Source organism: Salmo salar, chromosome ssa01 (assembly GCF_905237065.1).
Source record: "Salmo salar chromosome ssa01, Ssal_v3.1, whole genome shotgun sequence".
NCBI lineage: Eukaryota > Metazoa > Chordata > Actinopteri > Salmoniformes > Salmonidae > Salmo > Salmo salar.
This window is the reverse complement of record NC_059442.1, coordinates 34,739,709-34,755,499: the sequence shown is the minus strand read 5'-3', so window position 1 is coordinate 34,755,499 and position 15,791 is coordinate 34,739,709. Positions and strand designations below refer to the sequence as shown.

The 15,791-nt window shown below is 41.5% G+C and overlaps 1 protein-coding gene across 2 annotated transcripts in view; it reads left to right on the top strand.

Annotated features, from left to right (window-relative positions):
- The first annotated feature begins 2,411 nt into the window (after positions 1-2,411).
- The window catches only part of slc24a4a (solute carrier family 24 member 4a), a 79,158-nt gene continuing 65,778 nt past the window's right edge, over positions 2,412-15,791 (top strand). For both annotated transcript variants that reach the window (XM_014193426.2, XM_014193419.2), the window contains exons 1-2: positions 2,412-3,187; positions 8,257-8,370. In XM_014193426.2, the coding sequence (XP_014048901.1) occupies positions 3,025-3,187; positions 8,257-8,370 (277 nt within the window). In that variant the 5' untranslated portion in view covers positions 2,412-3,024. The remainder of the gene's footprint in view (positions 3,188-8,256; positions 8,371-15,791) is intronic.

Genomic DNA, 15,791 nt, shown 5'->3' with positions numbered 1-15,791 from the left:
ACCACAAATAATGTAAAGTGTAAATAATTTCTGTAATCACATTACAGAAATTACTGTATTATGATACAGTAAACCACTGAAGCTGGAGACATATCTCCCTCACTAACTTCAAGCATCAGCTGTCAGAGCAGCTTACCGATCACTGTACCTGTACACAGCCCATCTGTAAATAGCCCACCCAACTACCTCATCCCCATATTGTTATTCATTCTTTTGCTATTTTGCACACCAGTATCTCTACTTGCACATCATCATCTGCACATCTATCACTCCAGTGTTAATGCTAAATTGTAATTATTTCGCCACTATGGCCTATTTATTGCCTTACCTCCCTAACCTTACCACATTTGCACACACTGTACATAGATTTTTCTATTGTGTTATTGACTGTATGTTTGTTTATCCCATGTGTAACTCTGTGTTGTTGTTTTTGTCGCACTGCTTTGCTTTATCTTGACCAGGTCGCAGTTGTAAATGAGAACTTGTTCTCAACTAGCTTACATGGTTAAATAAAGGTGAAATATTTTGTTTTAAACAATGTTTTTCAAATATTTGCAATTGTCACAAAAAAAGGAAAAAGTTGCTTAACCCATGTTACTATAGCCCAAAATAATGTGACTCAATTACGATATAACACTAGGAAACACAAAAGTGATTCATTGAACATGAACTAATGTTGGCCTACTAATTTGCATGTCGGCTTACTAATTTGTCAGCCTACTAATTTACGCGCCTCTCTCTGTTCCGTAGCAGGTAGGATGGATGGATAGAGTAGACTAGTAGATAAGGTGCATTCGGAAACTACTTTTGTTACATTACAGACAAATTCTAAAATGTATTAAATTGTTTTTTTCCCCCTCATCAATCTACACACAATAACTCATAATGACAAAGCAAAAAATGTTTTTTTGAATTTTTGGCCAATTAAAAAAAAACTTAAATATCACATTTACAAAAGTATTCAGACCCTTTCCTCAGTACTCTGTTGAAGCACCTTTGGCAGTGATTACAGCTTTCCAGATGTATGACACTACAAGCTTGGCACACCTGTATTTGGGGAGTTTCTCCCATTCTTTTCTGCAGATCCTCTCAAGCTCTGTCAGGTTGGATGGGGCCTGTCACTGCACAGCTATTTTCAGGTCTCTCCAGAGATGTTGGATTGGGTTCAAGTCCAGGCTCTGGCTGGGCCACTCAAAGATATTCAGAGACTTGTCCAGAAGTCACTCCTGCGTTGCCTTGGCTGTGTGCTTAGGGTCGTTGCCCTATTGGAAGGTGAACCTTCACCCCAGTCTGAGGTCCTGAGCGCTATGGAGCAGATTTTCATCAGGGATCTCTCTGTACTTTGCTCCGTTCCTCTTTCCCTCGATCCTGACTAGTCTCCCAGTCCCTGCCTCTGACAAAACATCCCCACAGCATGATGCTGCCACCACCATGCTTCACCGTAGGGATGGTGCCAGGTTTCCTCCAGACGTTACGCTTGGCATTCAGGTCAAGAGTTCAATTTTGGTTTCATCAGACCAGAGAATCTTGTTTCTCATGGTCTGAAAGTCCTTTAGTTGCCTTTTGGCAAACTCCAAGCTGGCTGTCATGTGCCTTTTACTGAGGAGTGGCTTCCATCTGGCCACTCTACCATAAAGGCCTGATTGGTGAAGTGCTGCAGAGATGGTTGTCCTTCTGGAAGCTCTGTCAGAGTGATCATCAGGTTCTTGGTCACCTCCCTGACCAAGGCCCTTCTCCCCCGATTGCTCAGTTTGGCCGGGCGGCCAGCTCTAGGAAGAGTCTTGGTGGTTTCAAACTTCTTCCATTTTAGAATGATGGAGGCCACTGTGTTCTTGAGGACCTTCAATGCTGCAGAAATGTTTTGGTACCCTTCCCCAGATCTGTGCCTTGACACAATCCTGTCTCGGAGCTCTACAGACAATTCCTTTGACCTCAAGGCTTGGTTTTTGCTCTTAAATGCACTGTCAACTGTGGAACATTATATAAACAGCTGTGTGCCTTTCCAAATCATGTCCAATCAATTGAATTTACCACAGGTGGACTCCAATCAAGTTGTAGAAACATCTCAAGGATGATCGATGGAAACAGGATGCACCTGAGCTCAATTTGGAGTCTCATAGCAAAGGGTCTGAATACTTATGTAAATAAGGTATTATTGTTATTTTTTTATAATACATTTACAAAAATCTGTTTTCGCTTTGTCATGGAGTATATTGTGTGTAGATTCATGATTTTTAAAAAAAAATCAATTTTAGAATAAGGCTGTAACTTAACAAAATGAGGAAAAGGGGAAGGGGTCTGAATACTTTCCGAATGCACTGTACAGGCAGCCAGCCAGCATGGTGGTACCATGGGGGAGAGAGGTCGTTCGCTGCCGTGTGTCACGTGTCAAGCATCACTCACATGTAGAAGTTGCAGCTGCATGTGGGGGAGTGCGCTCTGATGAAAGTGTGAGATTAGCTAATATTTTAGCAGAAAATGTTTTCGCCCCCGAGTATTTTTGAGAGAGGGAGACAATATCAAGCAAATGGAACAATATCGGAGAATGACCTATTTTCAACGCCACTAAATCTACCTTATGTTGTAGGGTACACACGGGACACATAAAGGTGCTGTCGGTGGCTTTTGAAGATGCTTTAGGCTGCTTGACAAATAGTGGTATTTTGATAATAAACATATTGTCTTTAGCCTCCTTAGGCCTATATCCTATAATAACGGAACATTTGCAGATTGTGTAGCCTAATTTGTTTTGATTAAACTACAACAGCATTTTCGCCAGGACACAATTCTCACAAGCGGCTTTCATAGACATATGCGAGCTGTTCGCTCTGCTGCCTCTGTCGAGGATCTGCCCTTCCGTCATTTGAAACAGGGACGGCATCCTGAACCTTCGTTGTGTGAAACGATACTCGGGCGATTCCTGCTGTCCGAACAATCTGCGGCACCGCGCTGAGTGGGTCACTATCTGCAGGGAGAGGGAGGAGGACGAGCACGTTGCCCGCTGTCCCCGCATACTGTACAGTCATGGAGCCGTTACCTGAGCAGAACTGCACCATGTCGAAAAAGAGCGTCATAGCTAAAATCTTCAAAGTTCGCAAGAGGAGACAGATGCTTTTCGTTCAAGTCTGTTTTATCTGCAGTATTCTATCTTTGACGTGGTGCATGTCCGCCCTGCTCACAAAAACAGGTGAGTAGGCTACGAGAAGAGACTGAGAGCCGAGGCATCCCAGGGTTGCCCGGGGAGGAACGCGTTTATAATTACGGGATTATGTGGAACTAAAAATGAATTCAATGTTGTGATTGTGCACATTTGGCATGCACAGCGTTGGTGTACAACACATATCTCGTAACTAATAAATCTATGACACTGCTTTTTAAAATGATGTATGTGAAGGTCTGCTTGCCTGCCTCTGATCAATCCACTAGAAACTCGGCATAGTGGGACGCTGTAATAATACACATGGTTCGGGATGGAGATTTGTATTTGTGGTGTGCGTGTTTTCTTACATTCCCAAAAAAAGAAAAAAGATGTAGGCGGAACGAGATTACAGCGCTCAGGATTTCAACTGGCCAGGCAAGCAGGCAGCACACATGTCTATTCTGTTTGTAGAATTTGTTTACTCCACCTGCATCTGGAAAACTCAGATATAGGCAGCCAAATAGGGGACGTATAGGCTATAGCCTATATATGGCCTGACTGACTCACGTGGATAGGTAATCGCAGCGTATGTATGTGTGTGTGTGTGTGTGTTTCGTATGTTCGTGCATTAAGTTTACGGCAATGTGCCGCAGTATCGGCCTATGCAAAACGTAGGCAATATGTTCTAGAATATAATGTGAGTCACAGGTCATTGTCAATCACTCATGATTAACACCAAATATCCACTTCTTTAAGACGCCCAAAACATGTTTGTTTTCGTTTTCTATTGATTTTTTTTGGACATGTTGCTGTCTCTGTCGCGGTGGCCAGGGGGAGTTATTGGGGGGCGCTGGAGGTAGAAAGTGTTCTGCGCCCGCTGCGTGGGTTTGTGGACAACCACGTCGGTTTCAACCAGTACAGCCAGAAAATGACCTCGCTGTGTTAATTGAACTGTGCTACATCTCTCTCTGAAGACTGAAGAGACAGAGAACAACAGCATACGTCAATATCACAAAACCTGTTCTTTTTTTGTACGTTTATCCTTTTGGTGCCATAAATTATGTGTAAGAGCTGAACAAAAATGACCCATTAAACCTAAATCTATACATTTATGCGCCAGGACACAAAATATATGAACTATGACCAGTCCTTGAATTATTGTTTCAGGAGAGGTCACTCAGCTGTCAAAGTGTTACTCTGTTGATACTCTGTTGATCTTGATTCCTGAGGAAGTTACATCAATGTTACAAAATTAAGTAAACAATTGAAAACAATTGAAAGATGGGGGAGAGGGGAACGGTCAGGACTGGGATTTGAATCAGCAATTTATTACAGGACAAGTCAAATAAATCGTTTTCTACCACCAATATGGGGGAATCACTTGTAAACTGGCAACTAGCAACTGCAACTCCAGACTGCACAAAAAGTATGAGGGCATGTATTTCTGAAACTGTTCATATTTGATGCTGGCTTGCCTTTGATATGAATTATCCCTCATGTCTCCAGACCAGATTAGTTCACAACTGGTATGTGAAGCTTTAACGAACCACACACATACAGTGGACTTCTGAGTCCTGAAATATGTTAATCTACGTAACTTTCTCTACACACACATACAGTGGACTTCTGACTCCTGAAATATGTTAATCTCTGTAACTTTCTCTAGACACACACATGTCCATGCACGCAAGCACACACACACACACACACACACACACACACACACACACACACACACACACACACACACACACACACACACACACACACACACACACACACACACACACACACACACACACACAATAAGTCCCAGGGCTGTTTTGTAAATTCTCCCCTAGGCCACCATTTCAGTTTACCCACTTGCCTTAGGGCTCAGCTCTCTGTATCATTAGACAGGTTTATATCATGCCATTAAAGATACATATGTAGTCTGTTGTCCCTGTTTGAACATACCGCTTTTTTTTCAATCGCTTTGGTGCTATTTTCACAAGTATCTGGTGAATTTTCAAAACTCTTAGTACAAAACTCCAAACTGGTAACACTTGTAATGCAGCAAGGCTGATATTCAAAACCTTTTGTTGTGCATTCGTGTTGTTTGGAGACATCTTTCACCACACAATCATTGATCAAAAATATAAGTTTACAGTGAAATACCATGAGAACATAGATTTCTTAACACAATGATATTTTAACAACCAGTTAATCCAATAGCAATGCAAGATACATGTTTCAAAATTGTCTTTTGAATGTAATATGTTACAGTAGTGTAAATTACAGCACATTACACTGTTTTCACATTAGGCAATACCCTTCCAATTCTCAGCAACATTTACAGAAAATGTAATTTCCATCATTTCTAACCCATGTGTGATCAAAGGTGTAATCATTGAAGTCATCTTTCACAATCATTGATGCAAAAAAATATATATATCAACCAGATATCATTACAACATAGATGTACTGTAATCAAATGAAACACATTCAATTAATTAAAGAAAAATTATGTTTAGCGGGCACTAGTTTGCATCAAGCCTGTCTTGAACATTTGACCATTGGTTCTCATTGACATCGCAGTAAATATCCTCATTGTTCATACACCTAGGGAAAAACCTTTTGGAATGGTGAATTCAAACCTGACATACAGTAGGTCTGGATTGATGTCATTACATGCCTCATTCATGGCCTGAAGGAAGATGGCATGCTCATGGCGATGGCAATACACCTTCTACCTGTATTGTAATCATGTATTGTATTCTACAGTATTGTATTGTCGTGGTCCTCTGTGGCTCAGTTAGTAAGAGCATGGCACAAGCAACACCAGAGTTGTGGGTTTGTTTCCCACTGGGGTTACCTACCAAGATGTATAGACACACTGTTGTCATTTTGGATAAAAGTGTCTGCTACGTAAATGGCATGTATTACAGTACTGTATTGGCTAATGTCATTTTAGTAAAGCAGTGTGAACCTCCTCCATCAAAAAGGATCATCATTTTGGATACATGATTACTGTGTAGGGGACGCATTTGTTACACATAGTACATATATGATCACATTTTTTCAAACATACTGTGAAGTAAAATCTAAATAGTTATCATCATAATAGTACATTACAGTATATGTCATACTTTATATGTTTATACTTTACAAACGTACATTTTCATGAATTAGGGCATAGTTCTCAAAATCTGTTATGGACAAACCAGTTTCAAATCTACAGGTTTACCAAACGGTTAAGTGATTATCGAACAACAGCAGTCGGATTACGTAATAGTAAAATGTATTTTAACAAATGAGAAGACAATCATATCAAAAGTAATGTGAGTATTGGATTGTGAAAAGCAATTACTTTATATGAACATGTATTGCAATGTGAAACATGTCTTTTTAGATGAAACGCTAAGTGCGGTGAAAAAGTGAATTGTGTGTTGTACTTAGTCAATTGAAAATGTGCTTAGAGTTTTGAAACAACTGCCTTGTGAAAATTCACCATATACTTGTGAAAATTGCACCAAAGCTATTGAAAAAAAACTCTGACATGGCATTATCAATTTGAACATCATCTGTTTGGATAAAACACGTCGCAGAGTTCCCTAATTGTATTAGAATAACAAGGAGCTTAAGGGATTATAACAAACATGATATCATACGTAAAAGGATGTAAAATACGTCACCACAGATGAGCAACCGTTAGGGCTGGAGATAGCACTGTCTTGTCTGTTATAATCAGGCTTGTTTTACTTACAAATGAGTCCCATTATATTCAGTCACATCCGTCTATTTACATGTTGATAGGTTTGATAAGCCACAATAAAATAAATATAGACTGCCACCCTTATAGCATTGGTTAGTCCTAACTACATTCCAGGCTTTTGACTTCCTGGTCAGACCTAGATTCATTTCCAAGGATTCTCCCAGTGGAGAGTGGCTGCACCTGAGACGGTCGCTGTCCACTCTCATGTGGTGCTGAACTTCCAAATTTCGATTCTATCACTGTCTTGCTTCAATGGTGCTGAATATCCGACCGCCGCTTTTTCAGCTTGTTGGTTTAATCAACATTGGACCTTTTATTCCTGTGACAGAGTCCCCATATGCAAAGCCAAATGGCAGCTATATCCAATAGGGCTCTGGTCAAAAGTAGCGCACTATCGGCCCTGGTCAAAAGTAGTTCGCTATATAAGGATTTGAGATGCAAAGCCCAGTGTTTCAACGCATGTTCCTGTTTCTTTCCTGATGTACTGTTTTATCCAAGCAATATACATTTTGATGTGGAGTGAATGCCGGAGTGATGTCTATACAGTCACAGCAACAGCCCTAGGAGTGGTCCCTCTTGCTATTGAGACGATACACAAATATTTCCCTGGATAAACGTGCATGTACATTTTGTAAAGATGGTTCCGTTGAAACTGAAGCTCATGCAGTGCTTTACTGTCGGTTATACAACTAAATTAGGGATGATCTTTTTTGTCAGCTGTCCAACCAAAATCAAAATGTTAACGGTCTGATGAAAATAACAAATGATGTGAATTCTATCAGGTAACAATAATGTAAATGCCTGCGCCAAAGCCTGCCATCTAATCCTCCCACTGAGACGTTTCTTTTTAACTGTCTAATTGTCCTTTTATCCACTGTACTTTTTTAACGTTTTTGTTTATATATACATGTGTATAGATGATGTAATGTGTTATACACTGAGTATACAAAACATTAAGACATAGACAGACCAGGTGAATTGAGGTGAAAGCTATGATCCCTTATTGATGTCAGTTGTTAAATCCACTTCAATCAGTGTAGATCATGGGGAGGAGACAGGTTAGAGAAGGATTTTTAAGCCTTGAGACAATTGAAACATGGATTGTGTATGTGTGCCATTCAGAGAGTAAATGGGCAAGACTACAGATGTAAGTGTCCCTGTGGAACGCTTTTGACACCTTGTGGAGTCCATGCCATGATGGGGGGGACTACTCCGTGTTTGACCGTGATTGTTTTTAGTGCCTTAAAACTCCATTTGAGTGGTCCACAATGTGGTTGAAAGAAAATCTGTATTTTGTATTATTGTATCATTGTGGAGTGACACTTAAATAAATGTTCCTAACTCTTTTCTAACTCGAACATAGGACATGGTCTGGTCCTGGAGCAGGGGCTGGCTGACACAACAAACCGTCTGGGACGCAGGCTGATGGCCGTGGACGGAGACAATGACACACTGGATAAGAACTGCACAGAGCCAGGTAGGTAGTGAATCCTAAACATGTACCCTAAACCTGTACCCTAACCCTACCTTAAACCTACACATAGCTAGGTACTGTAGGTAGTGTACCCTATAACCGGTACCTTAAACCTGTAACCTAACCCTCCACCCTAAACCTGCACTGAGCCAGGTAGGGTTGTAGTGTACCCTAATTAGGCCTAGAGACATGTTGTACCCATTATACAGTACCTGCACAGAGCTATGTGCAGCATTTTTCCCTGAACCTGTCCAGCCAGCACAGCCAGCCAGCTCCTGCAGCTTGGGAAGACTTAATAGGAAAGCTCTTCACAGTGTGTTATACAATGGCACAGCCTACATGCTTCCTACAGCCTACACATGCTCTGAGTCAGTCAGAGACAGAACAGCTGGGGTGAGATGGGAAGGGATTGGTTGCCGTAGATGTTTCACTATATCTACTAGTTCTCTAGTTGTTATATTTGTTTTTTATAAGAGCAGCAGTTTTTCCTACTGTAATTTCTGCAGATGAGATTTGCAAATGAGGGCAACCTTGGTGTCCAGGTGGGTGGGTGCAGCCTCCAGCTGGATGACGAATGAGATGAGTTGGTGTTGGAGGCACAGGAACGAACTGTAAAGGTCCACTATGTGGGCGAGAGAGAGAGAGAATGACAGAGAAAGAGAGCAGAGAACTGAAACCTGACAGCATGCAAACCCAAAATTATGAGCATAACAAATAATAATATCATGGCAGCACTGACTGGGGCATCATGAAATCTTTCCTATTTTCAATGAAGAGTATTCTACTGATGGTTTCTTTGGGGGGGTATTGATTTATCATAGTTTTTTGTTGTTGACACACTTATGTGTTGATATTGATTCTATACACAACCTTCAGCATCAGTACAGCCACCAGAATGGTGCTGATAGTCAGCTTCCTGATAGGACCTTGGATGTGCTGTTTATTAATAGAAGCGGATGTGCTATTTTTACACCACGATACAGTATCGACGGACCGACTGCTTCTCACAATAGCAGGGACAAACACAAACCTTAGAGGACCCCGAAACCCACAGACACACAGTACAATGTATTTCTCTGTTTATTTGAAAGGCTGATGTTCAAATGGGATAACATGCTTCTTAATCCTTCCAGTCATCATTAACCGAAAAAGCAAGTTGTATTTTAGCTGCTCAAATCTGTTCACACTGCCTAGCCTGTTGACATAGCAGGGCACACATTATTTTAATCATAATTTTTTTTTTTACCCCTTTTTTGTGGTATCCAATTGGTAGTAGTTACAGTCTTGCCTCATCGCTGCAACTCCCGTACGAACTCAGGAGAGGCGAAGGTCGAGAGCCATGCGTCCTCCGAAACACAACCCAACCTAGCCGCACTGCTTCTTGACACAACGCACATCCAACCCGGAAGCCAGCCGAACCAATGTGTCAGAGGAAACACCGTACACCTGTCAACCTGGTCAGCGTGCACTGCGCCCGGCCCGCCACAGGAGTCACTAGTGCGCGATGAGACAAGGATATCCCTGCCGGGCCAAACCCTCCCGGGTTGCGGCCAGCTGCGACAGAGCCTGGTCTCGAACCCAGAGCCTCTGGTGGCACAGCAAGCACTGCAATGCAGTGCCTTAGACCACTGCACCACCCGGGAGGCCCCAAGAATGAATTCTTATTTACAATGACGGCCTAGGAACAGTGGGTTAACTGCCTTGTTCGGGGGCAGAATGACAGATTTTTACCTGCTCGAGGATTTGATCTAGCAACCTTTTGGATACTTGCCCAACGCTCTAACCACTAGGCTACCTGCCGCCCATATGGTTATGCAGCAGATGAATTGCAAACATCAAGGCAGAGCACCTAACCCCTGACTGCTGAATGAACTCACTGTGCTGACTGAACTCACTGGAAATAGTGGATGGATTCAGAATAGAGTAAAACACATCTGGACAGTTCAGTTGATGAAGCAGATACATTCAGAATGCCTCATACTGCAGTAGTTTGCACTGTCACAGTGTGCCCTCTCTCCTAGCTTTCCCTCTTATGTCCATAGTTTTCCCCCCTCCCATAGTTCAACCTTGCCTCACTCACAGTTGGCCCCAACTCCTCTCGACTTTAGTGCTGACAAGCAGAGTCTTTGTGAGAGTGACGAACGCACACGCGCACGCTCACACGCAACACACACGCAGCTGTCAGACAGTCTGGATCAGCAGTGAACTGTATGGCCTTGTCAGGACCCAGCAAAGGGCTTCTCCACTGATAGCTCTCCGCAAATCTGAGTGTGTGTGACACATGGACTGGTGTGTATGTCTATGGTATGTGCCAGTGTGGTGGTGAGATCTGTAGTGTACCGTACAGTACGAGGGCAGGGAGGGAAAGAGAGAGGAGAAAGAAAACAAAAAGGGAGAGAGGGAGAGTGAGAGAGAAAGAAAGAGGGAGATAGTGAGTGTGGAAGGAAGAAAGATGAAGGGAGAGACAGATAGAGAGAGGGGGAGAAAGAGAGAGGGAGCTGAAGGCAGCGACTGAGCTGAAGGTCAACTAGAGGTCATTGTAGCTATCACAGTGCTAGTTTGGAGACGGTTAGAAGTGTGTGAAATCCCTCTTGGGTTTTTGAGTGGTTTTGACTGATATGGTCTCCGTCCAATACGTTATTCTTCTACTACTGTAGTCTACTGTACATACTGCGATGACTCAAGTAGATATGAAAGATATGAAAAATGTCTTCTTCAACCATGTATTTTGTTAATGTAATTCAAATGCCACACTTAGGAAATATTTAATTACAATAAGTAGGTGGTCATAATGTGCAGTATGAATCTTGAGGGAACTGCTAAACATTAATTGTCCTAATTTCGAATCAACATCAAAGCATTCCCTTGCTACAGTAAGAAGGAGGGGAAGCATCACAGACTATCATATAGTGTAAACCCAAATAAGATAAAGAATTCTCTTCGGTCATCGGTTATCGTCAGGTTATCGTCATGGCCGTGTATTTTCCCCCTCAAGCCGACGGCTCTCAAGGAACTACACTGGACTTTGTGCAAACTAGAAACAGCATATCCTGATGGCGCATTTATTGTAGCTTGGGACTTTAACGTTTTCACACGTACCAACACATGGGTGTGATCATTCTACAGTTCTACAGTGGTCCCTGTAGCGAACGATCAAACCCATTCTACAGTGGTCCCTGTAGCGCACGATCAAACCCATTTTACAGTGGTCCCTGTAGCGTACAATCAAACCCATTCTACAGTGGTCCCTGTAGCATTTGAGCTGGCCACACTGATTTTTTCAGAAATATTTTGTACAAACACAGTCTTTACAAAGTTATGTTCAGAATTTGAGCAGTTTATTTTTGGATGCAATGTTCAGACATTCACAGAAGTAGCTACAGCATAACACAATCATCCAAACCTGAAAATGTAGGCTACATTTGTCCTAGCGCACAAGCGGTCATAGTTTTATAACTCTCGGCTGACATTAACTACAATATGAATTAGCTAATAGCAATTACTATTTATAATTAATCACATCACTGGTGAGCTCACCGTTGATCTTTATAATTGAGTAAAAGACTTTCTAGAAATGGAAAGTAATCCGACGATGGGTAGTTTCTGCGAGCTGCCATGTTTGTTTTTTCAAAGAAACCAAAGAAAGTAAGAGGAGACAAGATGAGTTTGGTCTGTTTATAGTAGAGGTCAACCGATTAAATTGCACTCCACGAGGAGACTGCGTGGCAGGCTGACTACCTGTTATGCAAATGTGCAGCAAGAAGCCAAGGTAAGGTGCTAGCTAGCATTAAACTTATCTTATAAAAAACTCTTAACATAATCACTAGTTAACTACAAATGGTTGATGATATTACTAGTTTATCTAGCTTGTCCTGTGTTGCATATAATCGATGCGGTGCCTGTTAATTTATCATTGAATCACAGCCTACTTCGCCAAACGGGTGATTTAACAAGTGCATTCGCGAAAAAAGCATTGTCGTTGCACCAATGTGTACATAACCATAAACATCAATGCCTTTCTTAAAATCAATACACAAGTATATATTTTTAAACCTGTGTCACTTCCTGACCAGTATAAGGGGTCATTTGTTATTGTAGTTTGGTCAGGACGTGGCAGGGGGTGTTTGTTTAGAGTGTTTCGGGGTTTGTTGGGCTATGTTCATATTTAAGAGGGGTGTTTGTTTAGAGTGTTTCGGGGTTTGTTGGGCTATGTTCTTTGTTAGTCTATTTCTATGTTAGTTCTAGTATGTCTGTTTCTATGTGATGTTTATTGGGTGGACCTTCAATTGAAAGCAGCTGCTCCTCGTTGCTTCTAATTGAAGGTCCTATTTAAGAGGGGTGTTTTCTCTATGGGATTTTGTGGGTAGTTGTTCCTTGTTTAGTGTTTGTTGCACCTGACAGGACTGTTTCATTTTGTTCTTTTTTGTATACGTATTTAGTTGTTTCTCCTTCTTCAAAATAAAAAGAAGATGAGTATACATATTCCCGCTGCGTTTTGGTCCAATCCATACGACAACTGTGACAACCTGCATATTTAGTTAATATTGCTTGCTAACATGAATTTGTTTTAACTAGGGAAATTGTGTCACTTCTCTTGCGTTCTGTGCAAGCAGAGTCAGGGTATATGCAGTAGTTTGAGCCTCCTGGCTCGTTGCAAACTGTGTGAAGACCATTTCTTCCTAACAAAGACCGTAATTAATTTGCCAGAATTGTACATAATTATGACATAACATTGAAGGTTGTGCAATGTAACAGCAATATTTATATTTACGGATGCCACCTGTTAGGTAAAATACGGAACGGTTCCGTATTTCACTGAAAGAATAAACGTTTTGTTTTCGAAATGATAGTTTCCGGATTTGACCATATTAATGACCTAAGGCTCGTATTTCTGTGTGTTATTACAGTGGGGGAAAAAAGTATTTGATCCCCTGCTGATTTTGTACGTTTGCCCACTTACAAAGAAATGATCAGTCTATAAATTTAATGGTAGGTTTATTTGAACAGTGAGAGACAGAATAACAACAACAAAATCCAGAAAAATGCATGTAAAAAATGTTATAAAATGATTTGCATTTTAATGAGGGAAATAAGTATTTGACCCCTCTACAAAACATGACTTAGTACTTGGTGGCAAAACCCTTGTTGGCAATCACAGAGGTCAGACATTTCTTGTAGTTGGCCACCAGGTTTGCACACATCTCAGGAGGGATTTTGTCCCACTCCTCTGTGCAGATCTTCTGCCAAGTCATTAAGGTTTCGAGGCTGACGTTTGGCAACTCGAACCTTCAGCTCCCTCCACAAATTTTCTATGGGATTAAGGTCTGGAGACTGGCTAGGCCACTCCAGGACCTTAATGTGCTTCTTCTTGAGCCACTCCTTTGTTGCCTTGGCCGTGTGTTTTGGGTCATTGTCATGCTGGAATACCCATCCACGACCCATTTTCAATGCCCTGGCTGAGGGAAGGATGTTCTCACCCAAGATTTGACGTTACATTGCCCCGTCCATCGTCCCTTTGATGCGGTGAAGTTGTCCTGTCCCCTTAGCAGAAAAACACCCCCAAAGCATAATGTTTCCACCTCCATGTTTGACGGTGGAGATGGTGTTCTTGGGGTCATAGGCAGCATTCCTCCTCCTCCAAACATGGCGAGTTGAGTTGATGCCAAAGAGCTCCATTTTGGTCTCATCTGACCACAACACTTTCACCAGTTGTCCTCTGAATCATTCAGATGTTCATTGGCAAACTTCAGACGGGCATGTATATGTGCTTTCTTGGGCAGGGGGACCTTGCGGGCGCTGCAGGATTTCAGTCCTTCACGGCGTAGTTTGTTACCAATTGTTTTCTTGGTGACTATGGTCCCAGCTGCCTTGAGATCATTGACAAGATCCTCCCGTGTAGTTCTGGGCTGATTCCTCACCGTTCTCATGATCATTGCAACCCCATGAGGTGAGATCTTGCATGGAGCCCCAGGCCCAGGGATATTGACAGTTCTTTTGTGTTTCTTTCATTTGCGAATAATTGCACCAAATGTTGTCACCTTCGGACCAAGCTGCTTGGCGATGGTCTTGTAGCCCATTCCAGCCTTGTGTAGGTCTACATTCTTGTCCCTGACATCCTTGGAGAGCTCTTTGGTCTTGGCCATGGTGGAGAGTTTGGAATCTGATTGATTGATTGCTTCTGTGGACAGGTGTCTTTTTTACAGGTAACAAGCTGCGGTTAGGAGCACTCCCTTTAAGAGTGTGCTCCTAATCTCAGCTCGTTACCTGTATAAAAGACACCTGGGAGCCAGAAATCTTTCTGATTGAGAGGGGTTCAAATACTTATTTCCCTCATTAAAATGCAAATCATTTTATAACATTTTTGACATGCGTTTTTCTGGATATTTTTGTTGTTATTCTGTCTCTCACTGTTCAAATAAACCTACCATTAAAATTATAGACTGATCCTTTCTTTATCAGTGGGCAAACGTACAAAATCAGCAGGGGATCAAATACTTTTTCCCCCACTGTATATTATAATTAAGTCTATGATTTGATAGAGCAGTCTGACTGAGTGGTGGTAGGCAGCAGCAGGCTCATAAGCATTCATTCAAACAGCACTTTCCTGCTTTTGCCAGCAGCTCTTCGCTGTGCTTCAAGCATTTCGCTGTTTATGACTTCAAGCCTATCAACTCCCGAGATTAGGCTGGCAATACTAAAGTACCTATTAGAACATCCAATAGTCAAAGGTATATGAAATACAAATGGTATAGAGAGAAATAGTCCTATAATAACTACAACCTAAACTTCTTACCTGGGAATATTGAAGACTCATGTTAAAAGGAACCACCAGCTTTCATATGTTCTGAGCAAGGAACTTAAACATTAGCTTTTTTACATGGCATATATTGCACTTTTACTTTCTTCTCCAACACTTTGTTTTTGCATTATTTAAACCAAATTGAACATGTTTCATTATTTATTTGAGACTAAAATAAGTGTTCATTCAGTATTGTTGTAATTGTCATTATTACAAATATATATGTAAAAATCACCCGATTAATCGGTATCGGCTTTTTTTGGTCCTCCAATAATCGGTATCGGCGATGAAAAATCATAATCGGTCGACCTCTAGTTTATAGCATGCATGTTGAAGGGGGTGTGTCGTCTACAAATTGTTTACATCATGCCATTCACTTCCGGAAGTTCTCGAAAAATGAGTGAACCCTTACTCACCTAATTTTGATATAACATCTTTGGTTCGACAGACGATTACGTGAAACCCGGTATGCATTGTATGTCAGCAAACATGGCTCCACACATAGCTGGAATTAGCTTAGCTCATCATAATCAGTACCAAAAAAATGTATTTTACACACATAATATGTGCCCATTGAAATCTATGCAAGAATCGGAATGCATGTTTTGTCACCAGTACTTAAAAA